This window comes from Sarcophilus harrisii, chromosome 4 (genome assembly GCF_902635505.1).
Source record: "Sarcophilus harrisii chromosome 4, mSarHar1.11, whole genome shotgun sequence".
Classification (NCBI taxonomy): Eukaryota; Metazoa; Chordata; class Mammalia; order Dasyuromorphia; family Dasyuridae; genus Sarcophilus; species Sarcophilus harrisii.
Window position 1 is genome coordinate 156,689,854 of NC_045429.1, and position 26,566 is coordinate 156,716,419.

The window sequence follows — 26,566 nt, forward strand, 5'->3', positions numbered from 1 at the left end:
GATTTCTTCAAGGACTCATACTATTGCAGTTTAAATGGATTTATAGAATACTTGAATAGTAAAACTGAAGTAGGACCTCAGATTTTCTAACCTTATTTATTTGATAAATGAGTAGATGTAAATTCAGAGAAGTAAATATTTCACTCAACAGCAAGTTGGTGACAGAGCTTGCCTATATCATAACTATATAGCTAGAAATGACAGCAATTATCTGTTTTTTCCCACTATACCTAATTATTGCTTTGCTCATGAGAAAATTGAAGTTGAGAGAGATTGAGAGGAATTTCCCAACACCATCATTCATTCAACATATACTCATTGGAAGACTGTTCCATGTACCTTATACATGTATAAGATACTATGTTATACACTATCAAGAAATTTATAAAATGACTGAAACATGGTTTTTGACCTCAAGGATGCTGTATTTCTTAATTCTCGGTGCCCACAAATGGAGATGGGGTGTTCTTTTTCTTGGGTAACTTTTTTAACTGTGTCATTTCTAAGGTTGCAGATTCATCTTGTCATCTTGTTTGGTAAGTACTAGAGTAATATTTCTTTTATGTTTGAGTCAAACCATGACAGAAGCATTTAATAGATGTGTTGAAAAATCAACTCTTTGGTAATGTAAGGAAGCTTTAATATTAAAAAAATTAATAATAATAAAGCAGAGGGAAATTATGAAATCAGAGAGTCTATCAGTGTCACTATTCCTGTACAAAGTGAAAATGAATTCTTCTTTCAGAGAGATAAAGAAAGCCTTGAGCTCTGGTCTGCATTCCCTTTTACATTCAAGCTAAATTCCCATTTTGATAACTATATAGGACTGTCAGAAGTACACCTGCTGCAGAAGGAATGAATTGATTATGAAAAAAATTAAGCTTGAAATTCTATTTGTGTCCCAACTATAAACTATATTATAATTATTATTTTTATTTTTATTATTATTAAACTTATGTGGTCATACAGTTATTCTGATTAGAAAGCTGCATTAAATCAAAATAACATCTTAACTAGAACTTCCAAAATTACCAGCAATAGAATTTCAGATCCTATTAAGGCATTATTTTCTAAGGCTGTGGAAGTATAGAAAGTGGTCATAGTAAGGCAAAAATAAATTGAGGAAAGGCCCAAATTGTCTTTGGTTAAGAATGATCAAAGAGGAGCATCTCAAATATTGCTTTTGTGGTATATGCTGTTCTTTCTGGTTCTGTTAACCTCTGTGATTAGCATGTAGTGTGGCAAGACTCCACCCTGGAAATTGGATTGTCAGCTTGAAGACTTTTTTTTACTTCTTATTTTAGAATCCTTAAAATTCAAAGCTCAGGGGTAAAAGACCTAAATGGTGTTTCAATGCTGTGGTTTCCTTGTCATTATAATTTTAAATTCTGTGGGTCTTGAAATAACTCATCAGTCCCAAGATTCCAAACTCTGACCAATCAGAGAACTTGGCAGATGAAAGGGGAATGATTATCTCCTTCTTTTGAATGTTTCCACTGTGATTTAAGTGGGGCAAATGTTGGAGAGTACAGAAATGAGCAACTTTTGAGGGGGTATTCTATGATTCTTTTATAATATTTTGAGAATTCTAAGTTTGTGTGTGTGTTTGCTAGCTTAAAAATATTATATTTTAATGTCTTATAAACCAAGCAACAAATATTTATTAAGGACATTTATTAATGTGCTAGGCATTATGCTAAGCATTGAGGTTGAAAGATAGGCAAATGCCATATTTGCCCTTTAAAGGCTCACAATTTAATGAGGGGAGCCTAAGGACAAACAAAACATATACAGAATAATTTGGAGATAATCTGAGTATTTTAAATGGCATAATTGGTAGTCAAGTGTTATATTTTTCAGCAAGTATAATCTATTTGTTGGTGATGTTATTTGTATATGTATAATGAAGCTTATTAGATTGAGATCCATGGAAACAGAGTTCCTATCTTCTCTCTGCATTCTTTTCCTCACCATAGATCTAGAGTTTGAAGGGGTACCTAGATGTCAGCTTGTCTAACTCCTTTGATTTACAGATGAGCACACTGAAACCCAAAGTTAAGTGATAGGCCATACAGGTAGAAAGTAATAGAGCCCAGGTTTGCCTCAGGTCCTCTTCCATCAAAACTATCATCCTTTCTACCATGGCACTCTGGTGAATCGAATTACACCACTGTCTGCCATATGGTGGTGATGGTGATGAGGATATTTGAAATAAAATTCAGCATGGATTTTATTTTGCTTATCTTTTTTCTACTTTGTGATGCAAAAAGCATCTGTTTCTCTCACTATTTCTGGTCAATGGCTATGTTTTCTTACCCAGTAAGAGATGAATCATGATGGAATGCATATTCAGATGAATTGGCTGTTGTTTTGAATCTTGTACATTCAATTCGACTCCTTTGATATATCAAATTGCTTCTGTTTAGAATTATTTAGAAGGATTGCTTTTTTGGGGGGGGCTCAGCTGTTAGCATAGCTGAAAGTTACTTGACTTCTTTGAATTGTTCAGATACTCAAGAGAAAATGATACAGTTGACCTTTTTATTTTAAGGTAGTCTTCATTTACTTTATTAGGGAGATCATCACTTATTAGTATTGTGTGTGTGTGTGTGTGTGTGTGTGTGTGTGTGTGTGTGTGTGTGTGAGAGAGAGAGAGAGAGAGAGAGAGAGAGAGAGAGAGAGAGAGAGAGAGATTGAGAGACAGACTGTCATGGGAATATTTATTCTCTTACTGGAAGAAATTGTGTATAACATAAAAGGAGATCACATATTTCATTGTGTAGATGAAAAATATTTGAAAACAGAGGGCATAAAGTAGTTAATTAGGCATGCTAACAGCGTTAAGGGACTGGGTAGGTCAAATTTAGGTTGGAATTTGCTCTTTTTGTTTGTTTTTCTCCCATTATGACATTCCATTACAAGCCCCTTAAGGAAAGGGATTTGTGGTAATTGTCCTGACATCTCTGTGTATACTCTGTCCAGCTGGGACTCTGACATCAACATTCTTTGCACAGTCATCTCTAGTATAATCTTTTTTTTTTTTTTTTCTTTCCCTTTCCCATTGTCTTTTTATTTTTCAGTCTTGGGTGAAAAAAAGTAGGGACCACCAATTTCAAAGATTTGTTTTTTCAGTGATAGTGGAGGTGCATATACATTTTTCTGGGTTAGAAGAACCATGCTCTTTAAAATCCAACTTGGCAATTTAAAAGTAATGTGGACTAATAGCAGACTATTCCCAAGGACTGAAACATGTTTGCAGTTTCATTCTGTGTTTATATATTTCTCCAGCTTTAATGGCAAGTTCAAATGCCACCTTTTTGATGAAGCCTTTCCTGACTCCTGTAGCCTATTTGTAGAACAAAAAGGGTTGTCTTTCTTTAGGAGATCAGAGAGTATAATGTCATGAAAAAAAGATAGAGATGCCCAGAGTCACACCAGAATTTCAGAGTTGGATGAGATGTCATTGATTAGCTAGTACAATTCCTTGAAAGAATCTCTACTACAGCACAACCAACAAAAGATCAGCTGAAGATCTCTCCTGTAAGAGAAGCCAGTAGCGCCTGAGACAGCCCATCTGCTTTTGGATATCTTTGATTGTTAGGAAGATTTTCTATATCTAACCCAAATCTGCTTCTCTGCAACTTCCAATTATTGCTCCTAGTTGTCCTTATGTTCTCTGGGGTAACCACCTCCCAAAAAACAAAACAAAAGCCTCCATCAAAACAGTGTCTTTTTTTCTTGTCTTTTTCCTTATCACAGTTCACAGTCTTTCAAAATCTTGAAGACAGTTATCCCGTCCCACCCAGAGCCTTTTTTCCCCCCATCTAGAATAAACAGTTCAAGCTCATTGAACCAATTTTCATATGGCTAGGATTCAAAGCCTTGATCACATGGCAAAGATATCCCATAACCAAGATGGTAGTTGTTTAGTCGTAGCTCTTTTCCAAGTCTTTTGAAAGTTTATATGATCAAGCATATTGGAGGAGGAAAACTATTATAGGTGTACTGTTCATCTTTTTTTTTTTTTTTCTTTTTTTTTTGGTGAGGCAGTTGGGGTTAAGTGACTTGCTCAGGGTCACACGGTTAGTAAGTGTCAAATATTTGAGTCTGAATTTGAATTCAGGTCTTCCTGGTTCTAGGACCAGTGTTCTATTCACTGTGTCACCTAGCTGCCCTTCATTGGATTTTCTTTTTTTTTTTTTTTTTTTTTTTTGGGTAGTAACCTTAGGCTATTTCCTAGGGACAGTGATCCTTAGGATAAACAACAATAATGGTTTAATGTGATATATCAGTCTGTAATATATTATTATACTTAACCACAACATTTCATATAAACAAGGAAATCATGACATAAATAAGATAGATCCAGAGCAATTTGGAGTTAAAGTTTAGGATTTGAAAAACATTCTGCAAATTGTTGGTACTTTTTATAGTCATCCTCACCCTGTTATGGACGCAGCAATTGTTAAAAGTGAACCTGACACTGGATATTATAATGTCATAGAGGGGGCAAAAAAAGATCATACTTTGCAAAGGGACAGATTTTGATATGATCAGAAGGTGAATACATATAAATGCTGAATTTATGCATCATCTGAAGAAAATTAGTTGTTTTTATGCAGCATTGGTAAGGAATTTATTTTCTTTGCCTAGTCCACTGATCAATGGCAGTGTGGATCAGTAAGTGGAATGGCTATCTTCTATCTCCCCTCACCTCTGTCTGTATGGAGAAAGAACCAAATTCATGTCTACTTTTGCTTTTTAAGTTTCATGAACACTTTTCATTACTGAAGATGATGTAGTGGAAAGAGCAATAGACTTTGTGAGAGGCAATTCTATCATAATAGGAACTTCTTTCCCACTCTTCACCCTAGCTTGTAATTAATTTTAAAGATGAAGAAATCAAAACCTACAGGGACTCACAAAGCCAAATTAGAACTGGAACCTGGATTTTTTGACTTTTGTTTCTTCCTCTTTCCTCTATATCATAATAATAATATTTGAACAGATTTAAGTTGTCCTTGTAAATAGGTGTTTAAAAAAATCTGTACTTGGAGGTTATCAAATGTGATCTTCAACATTCCTCAGTGTGAACCAGATTAAAATGTCTTTGGGAAATATTTAACACAATGATAAAAATACAAGGAAATATGGATAATATTTTTGAACTAATTTAATATATGATCTGCAAGAATCCTTATATATGAATTAAAATTGGCCTCTAGTTCCATTTGTGTTTGATGCCACTGTTCTACGAAGTCAACGTAGTTGCTTCAAGACCTTATTTTTAATTCCTCTAAGTCATGTTTACTTTATTTCCTTTTGTAAAATGAAATAAAATGAAGTCTAATCTTTAAGGATGAACATTTGACCTTACATAAATTTTCTGAATGTTTAGGAAGATAGCATTCTGAATGAAGTAGATGCAGTATGATGGAGGCATTTCTAAGCCATGGGTGGTAGCAGCACTTTTTGTATTTAGCAAAGAACTGGAAATAAAGTAGATACTTATCTATTGAGAAAGTTAATTAAATTGTAGCACAGGAACATAATGGAATTTTAATAGTCTAAAGTAATGGTGAATGTGAAGAATTTAGAGAATCAAGGGAAGGAAGACTTATCAGAACTAATATAGAGTTAAGCTAGACCAGGAAACAAATATTCAAAAATATAAGTGGAAAAAATAATAAAATAAAAGTGAATACTATATAATTACACTGACCACAAAGACCCAGAGGCAAGTTGAAAAAATTTAACACCTGCCCTGGAGAATATGAGAAGACTACATTATGGAATATTGAATATACTCTTAGACGTGGTTGATGTGTTGGCTTTCCTGAACTGCTTTTAATTAAAAAAAAAAAAAAATTATTGTTACAAGGGATATTTTTTGGGCAGGGATAGAAACAAGAATTAAAAATAATTAAAGTGTAATAGTAATATAATGAAGGATATACCAAAAGCAAAAAGCATATGCATAGCATTGATTTCTTGGAGGCAAAAGCAGTATGTATAGTATATATGTATGATTTGTGAAGAACCTACTACGTACATATAATTTTATAATATTGAATTCAATTGAAACACATTTGTGAATGGAGCTATGGTGCCATCAATACAAAATTTTGAACATGGAATGAAATGATTTTTAGATAATAGAATATTTCTTTTGGGATCTGTTTTGACATATTTTACCATTCATCTACTTATTCAACCAATCAGATTAAAATTGTGAATCCAACAACAGGAATTTGTTGACCCAATGCTGCAACTGAATTAGAGGTGAATCAAGTTTGATATCAGATTTTTTTTTTAATTACCCTTACTCATCTATAAAATGTGGATGCCACTTAAATCATAAATTATTAATATGTCTATTCTAGGATTTGTAGTTGGAAATGAAATGAAGAGGATAGTATTGTAATTTTTAGTGTTTACATGCACCATTTTTTCCCTCCAAAAAAGTAATTTTCCTTCAAGGGAGTGGGCAAATGGGAGAAAAAAAAAAAAAAAGAACTGGCTTTATCACTCATAATAGTTTAATTGAATTAATTGATAATTTTCACTTGCTGTCTGTGTGTCTGGGCAAGGCACCTGACTTCTCTGGACTTCACTTTCCTCATATGAAAAATGAGGTGTTGGAACTTCCCCTTCGAGCTCTAAATCCAGTATTCTATGATTTTTCTTTTATGGATCATGTGATAGATGCATGCTACATCTATCACAGTGGAAAGTGCTGATAGATAAGCTGGCACAATGGAGTATGGGCTTCCAGTTGTGCTCGATGCCACTAGAGGCACGGGGACTTTCTTCCCTTTTTTTTAAAGGTGGTACTAAGAGATTCCTGGGGTGGGATAGGGAAGTGTCATCAGCAGAGCCTAGAAAGCAGTGGATTGGGTAGCAGCTTCCCGTAATAACGTGAGCTGGCCGCCTGCCATGCTTCTCTGGCAGACTGGGCTGAAGAGGAGGACTGGGAAACAGCTGTGTCTCTAGTACTGCTGTTGGACAGTGGAGCACTTTCTTCTCCATGGAACTGCTTCAGAATGTTCTGCCTGAAAGGTGAGGGACTTGGGGAAACTAGAGGATGAAATAAGTGTGGGGGGTGCTTGTTTGTGAGGCGTGACTGACCTTAGTACAGATAAGATATTAATTGATAGGGGGGAGAGAGAAAGAGAGAGGAGGGGGAGGGGGAGAGAAATTGAAAAAGATTTATTATTATTTTTTGTTGTTACAAACAGGACCCTCCCCCCACCCCCCAGTCTGCTTTGAGGAATGTAATTCTTTTATTATCAACATGGATCTTTTTTCCTGTGATCTATAGGGCATGTTATACATAGGTGATTAAATATGCAGAAGAAATGGGTGGTTTTTGTGAACTTTGTAACTTATACATGTTAGTAAAATAAGAAAAGTTTCCCGTGAAAGGAACTGGAGAGATGAAAGATTGTAGTAGACAAAGTACTCTTAAATTGTGTTGTCATAACATATACCTTTGAAGAAAAAATGACTTTATATTAGATAGTATTGTTGGTTAGGTGCAAAGGCTGTGTGCCTGTGTATCCCCGTAATCATGGTTTTTGTTGTTTTTTGTTCTTCCATACTTAAATGTTTTGTTTTTGTTATCTTTTGTGATAATTTTTTAAATTTAGGAACTTTAAAGTATGGTGACTTAAAGTGTAGTGACTAGTATGGATTTCTAGGAATGTTATTTCTAGCAGTGGAAACATTCTTTTGTGTGTTTTATTCTATTGAAGTAAAATATTTGATTCTCCTTTTTTTGTTTATGGTATTAATGAATTTATGCTTTACCTTTGCCATTGGTTGATCTGTTCTCAGAGTCTGTTAATGAGATATATAGTTTCTTTAGTTTCTATCTTTATGAATTTACCCTGATTGACACCTTTAAACCCCATAAAAGACTTTGAGGGGAGTTTTTAAACATGGGATACATAAACAAGTTTGCTAAGTATAAAATGAAATTAATATTATTTCCTACTCAAAGTATATCCATCCTTATTAGATTTTTATTTACTATGTACCTGAAATACCTGGTTGCAAAGAGATTTTTGGCTAGGTTTTGTTGTTGTTGTTTTGTTTTTTAAGCATTGTGACCTGAAACCAAGTATAGAATACTAGAAACACTGTCTAGTAGCAGTACTTACTGGCTCTGAATTTGAAGCAGAAAACTTAGATTCAGACATTTTTTCTTAGTATTTGTGTGATTTGGGGTTAAGGTACTTAATTTGTCATGCACTTTTTCTTGCTTACTTAAAATGAGAGCTTCTGCTAAGGATCCTAAGAATTTTAATTCTTGTAAATAACTTTGGATGTAAAATATGAATTCTGATATTCCTTTTTCCAAGATTTTTTTTTTGATGTAAAATGTTTGTAGTGACACAGAATCTACCTGTAAATTTAATTGAAATTTCAGCAGTGCAATTTAAATTAAAGTGGTTATGAAATAATATTTTTAAACTTTTAATTTTTTTCCCCCTTAATTGAATGCAGGTGTGGAATAGTCACAGGATGGGATGTGTGTGCAATTCAGTATGTCTCCACCTAGTCCCACATCAACAATTAATTTTATTGAAGAATATCATTGACTCTTAGCAGTTTCCTCAGTAACAGAGCAAACTAAGAAATGTCAAGTCAAGCATGGAGTCTGTTGATAACTATTACATTGCTAGTATATTTTAATCAACAATTGACTATATATATATATATTTATGATGAAGTGTGCCATTATCTTTTATGACCTGGAAAACCTTTTGCTGTTTTGGTCTTTTTAAAGTGATTTGCACAATTCTGATATCTACTACTAAGGTTTTTTATATGGCTAAATCTACAGTAGGGTAGAGCTTGCTATGATTGAACAGGCGGAGATATTAAGAAAACTTAAGTCCAAGTTTTAAGTCCAAGGCTTTGTTACATTTGTTTTGGAGAGTTATAGGAGGATTGGTTATTTGATTTGCATGTACCACATCTAGCTTTGATTCTATACTTTTGTGATTTTGGTTAGCATCATCAATAGGGGGAATGAAATTGTTATTACTTGGTTTGAATCATGTTCTTATGTATTAGCTTTTAAATTTTGCACAAAACCATCAAAAATCAAGAAGTCGTCTTCCATATCTCCGTAGGATTCCTTTGCTCCAAAATTTCTCTTAGCAAACTTTTCCCTTCTTTCATAGTCCACAATATCTGTCTAGTTTTTTTCATTTCCATGAAACTTCTTTTGTCATGATACTAGACAACCCATTTTACTCTTCTGAAATGAGATAATATTCTCTTGCTGTTTTGTTGAAATCACACAGATGATTTCACACTACCCAAGTATTCAAATATATCCTCTTTAGGAAACATTTGAGCATCCTGTAGTAAAGTTGTTTATGAAGGTCTGCTTCAGTCTACTTTGATTAACAAAGTTATGGTGCGTTCATTACAAACATAAACTCATAATCCTACATGATCAGAGCATGGAGTGTTCTAGGTAGTTAGAGATTAGAAGCATCTAATACTAAGTATATTACGTTATTTTCTGTGTCCTTTTAAGCTTCACAATTAGGATTGAAGGCAGTCTTTAGGCCTAATATTTGTGAAGAGTTATGTTGGAAATTCTGGTCATTAAAAATTTCAGGCATGTGCTTTTGATCCCTGGAGGACAGTTCATGTTAGAAATGCAAACTTTCTTCTCCCCCACTACCCATCCCATAAAAGATCACAGGCCTCTACAGCAGTTGCCTTATATGTATTGTGCATGTAACAACATTCTTTGGATTCTTTTCTTGGCAACTTTCATCAAATAATGTTTGGAATCAGAAACAGATTTTTTTTTTTTGGTGTGATGTGAAAACAAGTGCATTTTTCAAGCTAAAACAACAATAATTTGTATAGAAATATATTTTTCTTTTAGTCAATTAAGATACTGAAAAAGGGGTAGGACATGGGTTCTTATATGGGAATTGTATTTGATTAAAATAGATTTTTATTAGGCTTAAACATAAAGAAATACAAAGGCCTTGGAAACATTAATTGAATTTACATTGCCCTGAACATGTAGCTCTCTTGTCCTTTGTTCCTTCTGGGATCTGAACAATCTTTGTATATGTGTAATTCCCTACTCTCTCCTCCTTACCTCATTTTAAAATTGCATTATACTTGTTATACATGATGTACTGCTGTCTAGGGACACTTTAATTTGCTTATTCCATAATTTAAAGTAGCAGTCTTAATAAAATGTTGAAGGAAACTCATTTTCAAATAGATATTGGGCAAAGCTCTTCAAATTTAATGAACTAAACCAAACCAAGCTTATAAAAAATTTCCTTTGTCTTTCTTAAAAACAACAAAACATAAAAATCATGTTTCAGTGTTCCTTTTTTCTGGGTTTTCCCCCCACTCTTCACATAGTATCACAATCTTGCTTGCCTGCTTTATTCATTCATTTATTTATTTTGGCTGCAGGAGTTGCATTAGCATATAAATCAGCTTGTAGACATTACAACCTATAAGTTAGCCTGACCAACTGATTTGAAACACCCATGTTTGAAGTATCTAAAATGTGCGAGGATGTTTCAGGACAAGCTTTATAGGGTCAATAATGCCTGATGTAATTGTTGGAACTAAGAAATTAATAGTGTTTTACTGAACCAAAGTACTTGAATTGCAAAAAGAATTGACAGTGATTTGTTATAGTCTTCATTTTAATATTTTCCCCCATTTCTCTCTGTTACTGTTAGTTCCCTTTCCTTTTGTTCCCTTTTCTTCTCTTCCCTCTCTTCCCTATTTTTCTAGTCCATTCTTTCCCCTTCCCAGTTATTTTCTACTCTTTGATTGTCCACTGGTTGAACTGACCTCATATGAGCTATATTCGATTCAGTTCTGCTATTGAAGATGTCATCAGTAGTCTAGACACATATTAGTAAAGGTGATACTCAGTAGATGGAGCCAGATGAAGAAGAGTGATAAAGGTAATTTGCTGCGTAGTACATTATATCACCATCATCAAGCAGAGACAAAGATATGTTGGGAAATCTTTCTATTTGAATGATAAAAATAAATGGTGTTGAAAATGGCTGAGGTGATACTTTTAGGCAGTAATAGTAGCTTTTCAAGGTAAAAGAGTTTTAGAGGAATTTATTTTGCATGAAAAAATAAACTAAATCATGCATTATTTTTTGAATTTTAAAACATTGAATTTAAGTTTTAACTACATGGTGTACTAGGAAGGGGAGGAATGTGTAGGGATGAAACCGTTCTGCATTATTCATATTGTCTTGAGTGCTTGCAGATAGTTTCTGTTAATGTATGTTGAATATGAAATTATCAACAAATATTAAAGTGCAAAATTTTGGGTACTGGTGAAAAAATAAGGATATACTAGAAAAATCATTTGGAGGGAGAAACATTAATGAGTGTTTAATGAATATTTAGTGATTATTCATCTTATTATTATTTGGCTTGAGATTATCTTAAACAACCAATCAAAAAATGTGAATGGAAGTTGGGTTAGAATTAGTGATTTATATAAACTAGTATTTAAATGAGGAATACTTGCCTGAGGATAAAATTGGACTGGTTTCTCAGAGAAATTTTGAAAGCCTGGGGAGAAAAGGATCTTAAGTGGTCCTCTGCTTTCATAAATTTCCATGGGTTACGCAGGAATAGTGTACATACCTGTAATCTAAACTTCCTGCATGAAGCTTACAGAACTCTGGAGCTCTTGAGGTATGATAGTCTACTTTCTCTGCTTCTTTTTCTTTGTGCTTCATTTTTGAAGAGGACATCAAGATCATGTTCTTGCAGGTGAATTGACCAAACTCAAAGCTCCACAATATCTGTTTCAGCTCCTTCGTGGCTGTTGGAACAAATTTTCTGCCCTTCCACTAGGGAAAGTCTTCATATTGGATAGACTCACCGACCCTAACTCACCAACAGGTTTGAGGCCTTTTGGTTACTCTCAATCTAATTTGGGCCATCTGCAAAGACAGTTTTATTGGGTTATGGCCATTGTGCATGCTACTGCTTCTTGAAGCTACAGGGGAAAGATAGACACAAAGTTGGATGAAGTGCTAGTCCTCCCCGAACACCCCATACACCCTTCTCTCTTTACTAAATTTGACATAAATATAGTGAAACTCCAAATGGGGTGGGGCTCTAGCTTATTCAAGGAGGAACGAATGTACTGGTCAAGCTCACATATAGAGCCAGTCAAAACTCCCATGCTATCAGTTTTTTAATCAATCAGTGAGTAACCAGCCCCTGTAGTTCCAGCATAGATATGATAGGGAGATCCAGTTTTTAAAAATAAGAAATAAATTTTAAAATATATATTTGGGTTACTTCCCCTGAATTGGTTTTTTCAGATCAAGTGCTTTTCTGTACAGCTTTCTCTTTCCCTTCCCTTCCTCCCTTTTCTTAATACTAATACTTTTTCTTTTAGTTTACCTCCATTTATGTGCATATAGGATATATGTGACATTATCACATATATCCTATATGCACATAATTCTTTGCATCACCTCTCCTTATTTAGAGTGTGAACTCCTTGAGGGCAAGGCTTGCTTTTGACTCTTTTTGTATCCCCAGTCCATGGTACAATTCTGGGCACTTAATAAAAATAATGAAATATAAACAAAAAGAGCTTTTTGAATTTTTAAGGGTTCTAAAAACAAAATAAAAAATGTGAAATAAAAATTATAGCATTTCATATTTAACCTGCTCCTCTGGTTCCTCTTTTACTTTTTGTCTAACGAGGAGTTTGCAGTTTAATGACTGATTGGTAACTACAAGAGTTAATGATAAGTTTTTATATGGCAATGTGTACTAAAGATTCCTCTGCATTTCAGATGTAAACTCAAAATCAGATTTCCCTGAGCATTGAATCACAGCAAGGGATGAAGAGTTATAAAGAGTGCTGAGGAGACAAATAGCATTGGACTTTAGGGACTCTCTAATAATGAGAGGAGAGTGTGAATAGGAAGGAGCCAGGCAGATTGGCATACCTTCTCTTCTATTAACTCTCATCCTCGATTTTGCCATTCTGAATTCTGTTCCTCCTCACCATTCATGATTATAGTTCCTATAGAGTAAATGGGTGAAGTAAGATCCCAGAAAGCAAATCATGGAGCGGTAAGGGGGGAAAAATCTCAACTATCCTAAAAGGAAAGACAAGAGAATTTGCTATAGTCACTATTAAAAACTTCCTGGGGCACTTAATCAGGGTCATGAAAGTTGGAGACTATTGGGGATTTGCTAATCACAGGATAAGGATCCCAGTAAAGCTACTCCTTTTGCACATATTTTCCTAAATTGAAATGGTGTGTGATTTAGATTTGTTGGATTAAATGAGATTATGATATAATACTTTTGAAATATATAAAATTTCTGACCTAAATGTTTAGATGGAGCTTTCTTCAACAGTGTATATTAAACAGTGCCTTTAAATAATGGAACTTGAAAAATTACTCTAATGCTTTTATCAGAGCCCTTTATAAGTGGCATCTTATTAGCTCCTTACTTCTATATTGTGTGTCTCTGAAAGTCTGTAATTGAAAACAAGCCAGTCCATTGGATCCATATTTTGTTTTGAATTTTAAGGAAAAGAAGATTTAACAATCTTCCATTAAGTGGCAGAACCCTTGACATCAATTCTTGTAGAATGTTTCTATTCTGGAATTGCCATTATACAAGCACAGTTTGAACAGAAATAATTAAGTGTCACATGGATAGGAGCCTAAGAGTATAGACATACTTTCAGACACTAGATCAGATAAATCCTAAATGCTATCTGATCTATTACCAAAAAAAAAAAAAAAAAAAAAAAAAAAAAAAAAAATTGTTACTTCAGCAATTCAAACAAAGCACTTATTTTGCTGTCTAAGAAGTTTTTGTTGAAATATCTTGTTTTATTTTGAAAATGCTTTTTTCTATTCTTGCTTTCAAACTTCTATATAGCATTTTGTATATACTATCCATCCTCAACTTTTCTGGCGGTAATGCTCTTAGAAAATGGCATAAAAGTCAAAAACATGAATGTTGATACATTGAAAACATATAGATTAAATTCTCTGTTAACTACCAAAACTTGTAGTTTTTCACAAGATTATTAAAAATACACTTTTCTGCATATGATTCTCTTGAGGTGGGAAGGAGGATCTCAAAAGTTTGGGGTCATAGACCAGTATCGAAAAGTATCTCAAAAGAATTTGCAGGCTTGAACCCATTTCTTAGTCAAGGGCCAAAGTTTATTGTAATTATATCACCATTACTGAATTTCCAAAAGAAATTTGCAGAGAAACAGAAAGGAGATACATTTATCCAGCTTTCTGTCATTGAAATGCTAAATTTATGGCTTTATAGGTAGGATGGAGGAGTGGTCTCCTGACAAGATTAGCAGTCAGTAATGAATTGAGGAGAGAAATTGCCAGAATAGAAGGACCCCCCCCCCAAGGTCAAGGGACCCCAAAATCACCTCTATATTTCCCTAGAAGCTATACCATATCAATTCTTTATGACAAAACATTAATTCTGACAATATGCGCTTTTCCTAGCATAGTAACCTTGAAATAATCCATAAAATTCAGTCTACAAAGTAAAAGTGGTAACATGGCATTTTTTTTTCTCACTAGTAATCCCTTAGAATTCTGTTATCTTTTGTGCTAACATCTCAGTAAAACAAAACAAAACAAAAAAAAAAAAACTATTAATTTCAGGTAATATTCATTTGAAATTCACTTCAAATAATACTTGAAATCTCCAGTACCCTAAATATTGTATGGCAAATGAAATTCTTAAAACAAAAACATTTTTTAACCTGAAATCTTAACTTCCATTGTGTCAGAAGGCAAGATGAGGTCATTGTACTGTATATTATACTGCTGTAAACGTATCTATCTTGGGCAGCCCTTTGAAAACCAAGAGGGAGTTTTCTGGGACTTGACTCACTGAGGCTAAAAGAAGATACATCCAGCACTCTGTCTTTCATGGTTTATTGATAGTAATTGGTGAGAACTTGAAATACAGACAGTTCTCACATTATGTAAATTCTTCATTTTGCAAATTTTGACTTTAAATAAAGAATGCCGAGGGAATTCAGCATTCCAAAACCAAACAAATTAAAAACAAAAACAAAAACCAAAACACCTCAGTTAACTTTTTTACTATTCTTTGTCCTTGCTCTCTCTCTCTGCTTTTTGATCAGTGCTTCATGAGCTCTTCCTACTGTACCCAATACCACTAACTCCCCCCCCCCCAAAAGAAACAACCAATAACAGCAAACACAAAAAACAAAAATAAAACAAAAACCTGCAAGTGAAAGGAGAAGAACAGATAGATAAAAATGCTGCTACTGTAGCCAAATGGGAGCATGGCTTGCGACTTCTGTCAGCACCTTGAGCATCCCTCCCTATGTCAGCCCATCCACCAAGTGTCTGGTCCAACATGTCTATCTTCTGTGTATGCATTTGGCCCCCCCTCTGTCCGCCCCCACAGCCCTCCAAGTGTTCTTAATTCTGATCAGATCCCTGGGTGACTGGCCCTTGCTTCAGTATATTTCCTCTTGCTCTCTGCACTTGATCCCTGTGTATCCTTGAACCCTGTGCTGGCCATTTCCCTCCCCTCTCTACAGATTCTTGGCCCCCTTTTCCCCTCCCTTCCACACTTGTCTTCTTGTTTTCAGAGGAATTTGTATTACTTAAAATTGCTTTACAAGAATTCTCCACTTATATAAAGTGAGCGAACTGTCTGTGGTCTGTCAGCCACATCTGCTTATGGACTGAGATCTTTAAGGGTCTCACGGCTGACAATGGCTTAAGGACATACTAGCATGAAGTTTATCTAGCACCTTTATTTTCTCATTCAGCTGCATCATTGACTTTGCCCTTGGTCTTGGGACTCAAAGGACTTATGTACTATGCATAATTGCAGCACAAAACTTGAATTTTAAAGGGAAACAATGAAACGATTGAATAAATGCACGGGGAGCTCTTTATTATGGTATAACGACAAGATCTTTTGTAAGATACCAGCCATTCTCTTATATACATTATACTTTCCTTTTTTTTTTTTTTTCTGCACTCAGCATAGATATGAATATGCATGGTTGCCACCACGAAAGAGAAAATGAGGTTGCTAATAAAATCACCCAAATGCTGGAAGTCAAGAAAATTCAGTGTGCTAGTATTGAGGATTGACTATACTTGACTTGTGTATTCCTCATCTGTTTTGTATTTGACTTTTTGTTCAGGTTTTCTCTCTTCTTCCTGACTTGAGAATAGAGAAAGGGTCTTATTTATTTTTTTTAATCCCCTCCTTGGTGTCCTGCACACCAAGTAGTATTAGGTATTAAGAAAATGTTTTCTTAATGAATAAGACAAATGTATCATGCCCATGCATAGTATTCTCCTTTTATCTGTGTATATAATACTGATTTTTAAAAAGAATACTATTGCTTTATTTTGAGAAATGATACTAAGTTTTGGACGTTCACCATTTAGATTATACCGTCAAAAATTGACCTGTCCATTCTTTACATCAGTATAGAATGTCATAGATATTATCCTCTTAACACAAAGCATTGAATTTCTGGTAAATTACAGCTGATTTTTTTTTTTTAATATGTAGCTCCTAAGTGTTCCTGTAGAACCTGGCTGTTCTTCCCCAATTACAGCTTCTCTCAATTAGGAAGAAATGAGGTTAAAACCTTATAGACCATCCAGTCTCCTGGACCAAGTAGTACAGTACTTTTCTTTTAGGTCCCCTCCTCTTAACTCCTTTCTCTTAGTCTCATTTTCTATAGAGATGTGAGATGAGGTAAAGGGGAAATATTTCCTTTCAAGAATGTACCAGGCTGTCTCAGGGAGTCACACTAAATATTGCAACCAATGGAGATAAAAGACAAATTCTTGGTCTGAGGTACAAACTGAAAGAACCTCAAGTTCTTTTTCAATTATGCCCTTGAGATTTTAGCTAAGAAACCTATAGTATAAATGACTAATACAATAGTACTTGCCCCCTCTCTTAGTGGTCTCAACTACACGCAAGGTCCTCCCTTATATATTTTGTAAAATCTAAATACCTCTTCAAAATTGCCCTCTTCCCTTCAACCTCTTTAGTCTACTTAGATATTTGCGGTAAAACAAAAAACCCCAGCAAAACAAGGAGAGCTATCTTTAAATAAATTAACTTAACAAATAAATAAATAAATACCATGGTCTAGTGAGAAAGCTTTAGGACAAAGAATTCTCTCTCCCAGAAGACTAAGGAAGAGAGAAGACACCATCAACTGCTTGCTTTGTTTATGTTCTAACTTCTTGCTGCCTCCTGGTTCCTCATATGTGTTTGGAGGATACCCATCTCATTATAACTTTCTCTGCTCTCCCCCTGTCTGTTTTTCAATGTCCCCAGACTTTTGTGGGGCCCAAAGATCTCCTAATCTCTTTTCCTAAATCCCTTTACAGCCAGCCCTTCCCCACCCCAAGGAACTATCTGAAAGCTTTCAAGAATGGCAACATACAAATTTCCTTTCTCACTCCTCCAATGTTTTGAGGATATAAATACCAAAAGAATTTGGAGGAGATATAATTAGGTAATGTTATATATATTTTTTAAATAATACTATGAGTATCATTCAGAATTTCTGAAAAGCTTATGGCAAAACAACCATGGATTCATTTTCTTTAAAAATCTTCATGTAATTTATATTGTCTTTAACATATACTTTAACATATTTAACATGTATGGATCTACCTACCATCTGTGGGAGGGGGTAGGGGAAAGGAAGGGAAAAGTTGGAAAAGAAGGTTTTGCAATGATCTATGCTGAAAAATTACCCATGCACATATCTTGTAAATAAAAAAATATAATAAAAAAAATCTTCATGTAATTGTAATCTAGTACCTTGCATAACATCTGGAACACGATAGCTATTTATTAAATGATTGTTATTGTTTAGGAGCAATGTGCACACTGTTTTGGCTCCCCTTCATTTTATATTTCTTTCTGCATTTCTTTATTTTCTTTATATTTGTTATAAATTTTTGTTGCTAGCTGAAGTTTAATTTAATTTTGGGAATACTTTGTTCTGTTTCCCCACTAAAAACAAAACAAAGCAATTCATGTCTCACATTTTAGAACTGGCAATGTATTAATGCTTATCTGTAGAAGATAAAGAATTTATCCTCTAAGGGGAAAACTTGAATCCGATAGAGATAGGGGAGATTCCTTTGGTTTACTGCATACCAAGAATTTCTCCCAGACAACTATTTTGGACTTTGCCTCTTATTAATTTTTTTTCTTTCATCCCTATTTCCCATTTCCATTTCAGGGGGGAAAGGACCCTTCATGCTTTCTGTAGGCAAAGATATCTACCTTCCTTTGCCTGTCTGCCTAACAGCAATTGGATCAGGCCGTATGGCATAGGCTAGAATGGTAAGAAGTACACAAGCAGTACCTACGAACTCGAACTCAACTACTTAAAATCATGAGAAAACATGAGGTGCTGGCACAATTACGGGGGCATTATGAACTTTACACAAGATTGAATCCCTAAGCAGTAATGAACTGAACCAGCTACACCCAGAAAAAGAACTCTGGGAGATGACTAAGAACCATTACATTGAATTCCCAATCCCTATATTTTTGCCCACCTGCATTTTGGATTTCCTTCACAGGCTAATTGTACAATATTTCAGAGTCCGATTCTTTTTGTACAGCAAAATAACAGTTTGGTCATATATACTTATTGTGTATCTAATTTATACTTTAATATATTTAACATCTACTGGTCATCCTGCCATCTAGGGGAGGAGGTGGAGGGAAGGAGGGAAAAATTGGAACAAAAGGTTTGGCAATTATCAATGCTGTAAAATTACCCATACATGTAACTTGTGAATAAAAAGCTATGAGAATTGGTTTAAAAAAAAAAAAAAAAAAGATTGAATCCCTAGAAACTAACAACATGTTTCAGAGAATTAGTTCATAGAAAACAGAAACCAGGATTGGTCACATAACAATACCTTTCATAATAACATGTTTTAAGATATATAAGCAGCATGATTTCTCTTAATAAATGGCTCTGTTGAATTACTAGCAATCCTGTTTCTTTATTTTCAACCACCACTAGCTGGTCACAACACTTCCACCGCAAAAAAGTTTCCTGTTCCCTAGCTTAAGTACTGTATACTGATTTTCTAGTGTATTTCAAAAGATAAATACGATTTCTTTTTGGTGTTTTTTGTTGTTGTTGTTTGTGTTTTGCTGAGGCAATTGGGGTTAAGTGACTTGCCCAGGGTCACACAGCTGGAAGTGTTAAGTGTCTGAAGTCAAATTTGAACTCAGGTCCTTCAGGGCTGGTGCTTTATCCACTGTGCCACCTAGCTGTCCTGCAAAAGTCCATCTTTTAAACATTTTACCAGTGTTGCTATGTGACAGTGAGTTATGGAAGCCTACTGTTTCTGAAGAATTAAAAATGAGTACTGTTCAGAAACCAATGGAGAGACTTTTGGTGGAGCAGACTGTCATATAAAACCAAGAAGGAATCAAAAGTAAAGCTTGTCATCAAGGAATTATATTAGGAAATGAAGACAGGCTGGTTTTATGTTGAATGAGAAACAACAGGTGGTCAGCCAGGGTGCTTCACTGTGTCTCTCATGATATTAGGATAGAGAAAAGTCGATTCTCAGCATATTGGATAGACTTGCCTGTGTGGAATGTAGGCTGGGACATAGGTAAGTGTTGTATCAGTGAGATGGGTTGCGACGAGTAATTGCTGGGAACCTCCAAGTTAATGAGCTACAACAGATTCATTTCAGTCTATGAGGAAATAGGGACTCAGAGAAGGTATCTGTCTTATTCAAGGTGGCTTGGGAAATAAGTGCCAAAGTCAGAATTCAAAGTCAGATCTGCTGGAGAGTTTCCATAAGCTGAACACCACCAGGCACTCATTTCCTGGACTCCTTGTCAGTGTAGACAGTACATTTAAACCCATGTTTGTGTTTTATAATTCTTTTGGGGGAGGGATAAAATTAGTTATACATCAAAATTTTAGGGATCATCTGAAAGCTGATCCACATATGGTCTAAGGAATAAAATTCTATGTCACATCATTTTGTCTAGCAGATAAGAAAGGTTTTTCTGTCCATTATTGGACTGGACTTCCTGTTTGTCTTTTCATTTTATTCCTTTTTTACTTGATGCTATTGATAGGCTTAAGGTTAAAAGTTCTTTTTTTAAATGAGGTCTGTTCATCACTCTTTGATAGGAATTAAGATAGCTTCATCCCTTTTCACTTAATTGTTTAAAAAAACCCAGCTTCTTATGGCACTAAATTTAACTATAGAGATTTATCTCTAGGCTTTATTAAATATATTCAGTAAGAGATTTTGTGACTGAAGGAATTAATGGAGCTTTGGAAAATTGGTTACTATATCTTAATTGTAAAGATTTAAATTCAAATAAGGTAGTTGTAAAACCAATCAAGAAAGCAAGATTGTTCTTAAATGAATACAAGTCATTCTTCCTCCTTCTCTAATCCCCACATATGATATGTTTTTGCTTGATTCTTTGAACTGTAGAATCCATGTGGTTTTTTGTAATGTCAAATCAAAACATCCTTTGAGAGTTTGTGAGTGGTGGGAGAGTTCAATTTCTCCTGTAAAAAATAGAAGTATTGCTATTGGAGGATTTTTCTCTTACATGTTTTTGGAATGGAAATTAGAGGGACATGGGATTTTAGAGTCAGAAAGGGCATTTATATTATTTAATTCAATTGTTTATTTTGTAAATATAGAAACTGAGAGTCAGAAAGGTTAAGTGATTTTTGCTCAAGGTCATGGGGCTATTTAGTGGCAAAGCTTCTACTAGAGCCTAAGCCTTGTAACTTGTAATGTACTTGGATACATCTGGCAAAATTATAGTGAATGTTTTTACTATAGGAAGGTAGGATTTCAAATGTAAGGGACATAGAGGTTATTTAGTCCAACCTGCTCATTTTGCTTTCAGTAATATAAATTTCTTTTTTTTTTTTTCATCACCTCGAGAGTTGTTTTCTGTCTCTTGCCTATTTTATTCCACTCACATCCTTACATAATTTTTTGATAAAAATTTCCCTTTCAAAACAGTTTTATAATGTGGTAATTCTGTATTTCTGTTTCTTGTCTTATTTATCTTTTTGGACAGGCTGTCTGATTTTTACTTTGTACTTCATGTTCCTGTTGTTATCAGTATGTACCTGTTTGTGCTCAATAAACAGTGGTTGAATGAGTGCTTTTATTACCTTCATCCATCTCCATCTTCCTTTTTCATTTGTGATCTATTATAATTATTTTCAAAAAGACTTACAATTCGACTTTTGGAAAACATTTATGACTTTTGAAAGGGAGTATAATGACACAAAAAGAGGGCTAAACTTTGGAGTCAAGAGACCTGGGTTGGATGCTACCTCAACCACAAGGCAATCTACTTAACTCTCTTTGAGCCTCAGATTTCTTACTTCAAAATATTTAATTATTTATTTTTTAAAAATTCTTTTTTTTTTTTTTTAATTGAGATTTGAATTCTTTCCATCCATTCTGTGTCTCCCTCACCCATTGAAGAGGCAGGAAATATGATATCAATTATTCTTGTGAAATCATGTAAAACATTTTCATATTAACTATGTTGCCAAAAAAGCAAGACAAATAAAGTGAAAGATTATGCTTTAATCTGCATTCAGCCCCTTTTTTTTCTCTGCTGTAGGTAGATAGCATTTTTTTCATCATAAGTCCTTCAGAATTGTCTTGGATCATTGTATTGCTGATAATAGCAAAGTCATTCACAGTTGATCATTGTACAATATTTTATTTTACTGTATATAGTTTTCTCCTACTTCTGCTCATTTCACTTTGTATTAGATTATAGAAGCCTTCCCAGGTTTTTCTGAAACTATCTTGCTCATTTCTTATAGCATAATAGTATTGCATCACAACAGTATACCACAATTTGTTTAGTAGTTTTCTAATTGATGGACATCCTCTCAATTTCCAATTCTTTGCCACCACAAAAAAGAGAGGATATAAATAATTTTATAGGTATAAGCTATAATTCCTTTTTCTTTTTTAATCCTTTTGGAATACAGATCTGGATCACAGTTATGTCCAGTTTATTCATGATGAAATCCTTTACACCATGAATAAACTGGACATAACGTAATGAATTCTTTGACTATGACAATCCATGGAACAAAATACAAAATGATCTTTAATCCTTTGAGGCCTTTCTCTAATTATTACTATATTTACTAGGAGATTGGCAGGAAAGGCAACTGAAAGCTGACTAAATTTTTCAATTTTTGTTAAATACAAATATCAATTTAACCCTAGATGCTTTAGATGTGAAACCTTTGCTCCACAACAAGCAAGATGACATCCTGTCTTTTGACATTTCATGCTTTAAATAAAATCAGAAAATAAAAAGAAATTGTAGCCAGATACAAAGTAGACCCAAGGGCTTTCTTTAAAGAAGGAAGGAAAAAAGAATGTCTAAAATCAATTTGATAATGCATCCAAAAGCAATATGAAACATTATTTTACATTTACTTGTAACCTTGCAATACTCATGACAACCAGAAGCAAAAGGGACACTACACAGATAATTGTAACTTATGCTAATATCTGAGACAAAGGATGAAAAAAAAAAAAAAACCAAAGAAATTCACATTAATTCAATATAAATGTATGTAATGACTGCATTGTAATGATGGAGATGGAAGGACAAAATATATATTGGAAAATGTAGTTTAGAATTATTAAGCTACTTGGATGCTTCATACTTGTATTTTATGAGGGCTTTTTTGGCAGGGAGGGTAGGAGAGAATTAGAAGGCAGGAGACATGAAGAACACTGAGCCTTACAAGTCAGGCAGTTACTCAGCCAGTAATAAGCATTGATTAAGCTCCTCCTTTGTGCTAGGAACTGTGCTAAGGGCTGGGAATACAAAGAATGGCAAAATAATACTTGATCTCAAGGAGATATCAAAAGAGGGAAGGAAGTATTAAGAGAAGTCAGGAAATACTTCTTTTAAACGATAGCCTTTTAGCTGGAATTTGAAGGAAGCCAGGATAGTTTGAATTCATGCAATGGAGAACAGCCAGTGAAAATGCCCAGAGTCAGGAGGTGGAGTGGCTTGTGTGAGCAACAGTAAGGAACTCACTGGCACCTGATTTCAGAGTGAAGAGAGGACCTCAAAACTCTGAAATCCTTAAAGAAGAAAATCTCTTTCAACTCTGCCTTAGTGAGGGACCCCCGCCCCAAAGGACAGTTTCATCTTTGTTATCTGAGTGGGATTGGCTCAGTCCTGAAACTCATTGAATTCAATTCAAATTCTAGCTTGAAGCTGAAACCCAGCTAGGAGCCAACTTGGGACTTCACCCATGAACCCCCTTCAGCTTGTAACCAAAGCCCCCTATTATAAAAGAGCCAAACTAAAATCCTCTCTTTGCAGAGGTTCCAAACATGCCAGCTATACCTTGCTTGTCATCCCAAGAAGCTTGTGTCCACTGGAATACTCTTTTCCAGTGCCATCTTCTCTTTACCCTCACCTGTTTCCCTAACTAGACTTTAACCTTACTTCCAATCCCCATAATAAACCTCTTTTATCAGTCTAGGTTTTCTGCTCTGTAAATTCCTCTACAGGGAACCTCTGCATCGCCAGAAGGGAGTCCCCCAAACTCCCTACCCTTGCTCTTAATCTTAAGGGGGTGCAGAGGAGCCAAACTTCTCCATTTGGCTCCCTGAACCCCAAATCTGTCACTAGACATTATCATTTAACTTCCTGACCACCAGAAATCCTAATTTTATTTGGGTTCCCCAAATCTAAACCTCATCATTTGGTTCCCTGACCGGGAATCAAACCCAGCCTGTGGTGGTGAGAGTGCCGAACCCTAACCACTAGATTGTAAATAACTGTGTAAAATGTATAAGAAGACTATAAAGATAGGAGGGGGACAGGTTGTAAAAAATTCTGAATGTTTTATCCTGGAAGTAATAGAAAGCCACTGCAGTTTATTGAATGGGAACAGAGCGTGTCCCATGATCTAAACCCTAGTTTAATTCAACAGCTAAGGGAAGGATGGACCTTTAGTGAGGATCAGAAGGCAGTGGACATGGAGAAAAATAGAACATCACAAAACATGAAATTGACTCCTTCTAAAGAGACAAGAAATGACTGCTCATTGATATGGGCATCATTTCTGAATCAGATATTTGTAAAAATTTGTATCAACTTGTTAAGGCAGAAGTAAACAATCAGCATCACATATAGGTAAAGATAAAAAGAAGATATCACTTCTCTAACTATGAGTCCCAACCTCTTCCTAGATATGAGTTCAATCAGGAGTATGTTGTTGTATGTAGTGAAGGCAAGAGAAGATAAAGGCTTGAAATGAAAAGGAAGTTGTATAAATTAGAGAAAAGAACAGAAATGAAAATTTGTGGAGGTGGAGTTGGTAGGATTTGACACCAAATTTGTTATAGGCTGGACTGAGTGAGAGAATAGTCAAGAATGATTTAGATTAGAAATCTGGGTAAATGGAAAGATGGTGAGAAATTCAAAAGAAATAGGGAAATTGAAAAAAAGGGACAGATTCACATGGAAAGACAAGCCTTTTGCATTTGAGATTCTAATATAGGATATCAAGGAGATGTTCAAAAATAAAAGGAGAAGCTAGAATTCATGACAAAGGGAAGGCCAGAATATATAAATGAGAGCCATTATATAGAGAATGTAAAGGGTTTAGATAAATTAATTCATAACAGTTCCATGATAAAGGAGATTACTATATATTTAAAATATGAGAAACATTGCCAAATAAAAGTGGACCAGTTGAACCATGAGTTTGATCCACAATGGCCAGTATTATGTATTTAGTTTGCAAATATTTATAAATAAGTAAGTGTACATAAAGTGAACAAAGATGTGACTTCCTATCATTAAAAGAGAAATCTTTGAATGAAAGATTTTCTTTTGTTTTGAATAACATTTATTATTGAACAACCAATTTTATTTAGTATACCTTTCAGTATTCCAAAAGTTTTACTTGGGTGCTGTATTATGTAGACAGATCTTTCACATTTATCTAGTCTATTGTGCCCAAATATTAAAATCGTAGCATTTGTCCAGTGGTTGATTCTTCTGTTCATGGATGTTTGCCCACCTGTTTGCTAGTCCAGAAAGGTAAAATTAAACTTAACACAAATTATTTGAATATAAAGATCAATAATTTCAATTTTTTTTGGCAATTGAATGTTCATTCGCAATTGAAATGCATTGGTTAAGATAGTGCTATGAAGGGAAAAAAATGCATTCTGTGCTTTTCAGGGAAAGAACAAATTTTGCAAAGAATCAGTTATCAGTATCAGTAATCTTAATTAACAAAGATGTAGTGGACATTTCCCAGATAACAGTAATCTTAAATTTCTGTTTCTGAACTTCTTTTATTCTCAGTTCAACCATATTATACCAACGATGAAAATCTGAGTGTTTCTCAGACAGACTTTCAGGGAACTAGATTAGAAAATAAAACAAAGGAATCTTGGATTATTATTTGCTGATACAATACACAGGAAAAAGATCATAGTAATAAAATTGATTGATTAGGACTTGAATATTGCTTTTAGCAATATTACATCAAAGGCTGATCCTAAGATTTTATGTTATGATTTTATATTAATGTTAATTTTTTCTTTTTGATGTAAAATTTGAGATACTTGTTTTTTTTTAACATTCTTTTACAAATGTTGTCTGTCCTTGTAAGAGTCTTGATCCTTTGCCAGAGGTTGACTTAAGCTTTTATTTACTTGGAATTTTGTAATAAAGAGATGATCTAATTCATACTTACATCTAGTTTCATGTCCCACATTAGGACTCCTTTCTCTAAGGCCTATCATATTCAGAATTACCAGAAAATATGCTCCTTTCTTATTTTATTTGTCTTGTTTGGTTCAATGTGTACTAATCAAGTGAGTTTGAATACTTTGCCAACTGTAAAATTTAATCTTTTAAATATTTATTTTAAAACTTTTAAAATAATTTAAGTTCACTTACAGAGTCAAAATAACCATATTGGTAGCACAGGGCAACTGTTATCTAAAGTTTTTATAGAAGTAGAATCTGAAAGTGACAATTGAAGAATAATTCTAATTCTATTCTTCAAGCAGAGCCTACAGTTTGGAAAACCATTGACTCAAGTACTTTTTGCGGACAATCTTGTTCATGAAGAGGTCCATAGCAAGAACGAGTACATTTTACCTATTTTTAAACTCTGAATAATTAGTGAATAAATAGTCATGAATGAGAAGGAAATAAGTGAAGTGTCAGCCACTGAGTGTTACTACTTGTGTCTATTTTATTTTTCATATTTCATATTACTTATTTCAGTTCTTTTGAGCTCTTCTGTAAACCAACTTTTTGGTTTTTTTCTTCCTACATTCTAATTTATGTTGTTTCTTTGCTGAGAAATATTGTTGTGTAAACATAGACATTTTGGTTTTGGAGTCAGGGGACCTGGGTTCAGATACTAATTCTGCTTCTT

General features: G+C 34.3%; 1 protein-coding gene across 5 annotated transcripts in view; it reads left to right on the forward strand.

Moving 5' to 3' along the window:
- The window catches only part of NHSL1 (NHS like 1), a 262,895-nt gene that overhangs the window by 140,772 nt on the left and 95,557 nt on the right, over positions 1-26,566 (forward strand). Inside the window, exon 1 of one of the 5 annotated variants that reach the window (XM_031964198.1) lies at positions 6,529-7,059. The exons of the other annotated variants lie outside the window; for them this stretch is intronic. Coding sequence (XP_031820058.1) covers positions 7,044-7,059 — 16 coding nt within the window. The 5' untranslated portion in view covers positions 6,529-7,043. Of the gene's footprint in view, positions 1-6,528; positions 7,060-26,566 lie in introns of those variants that run through there. 5 annotated transcript variants of the gene reach the window in all.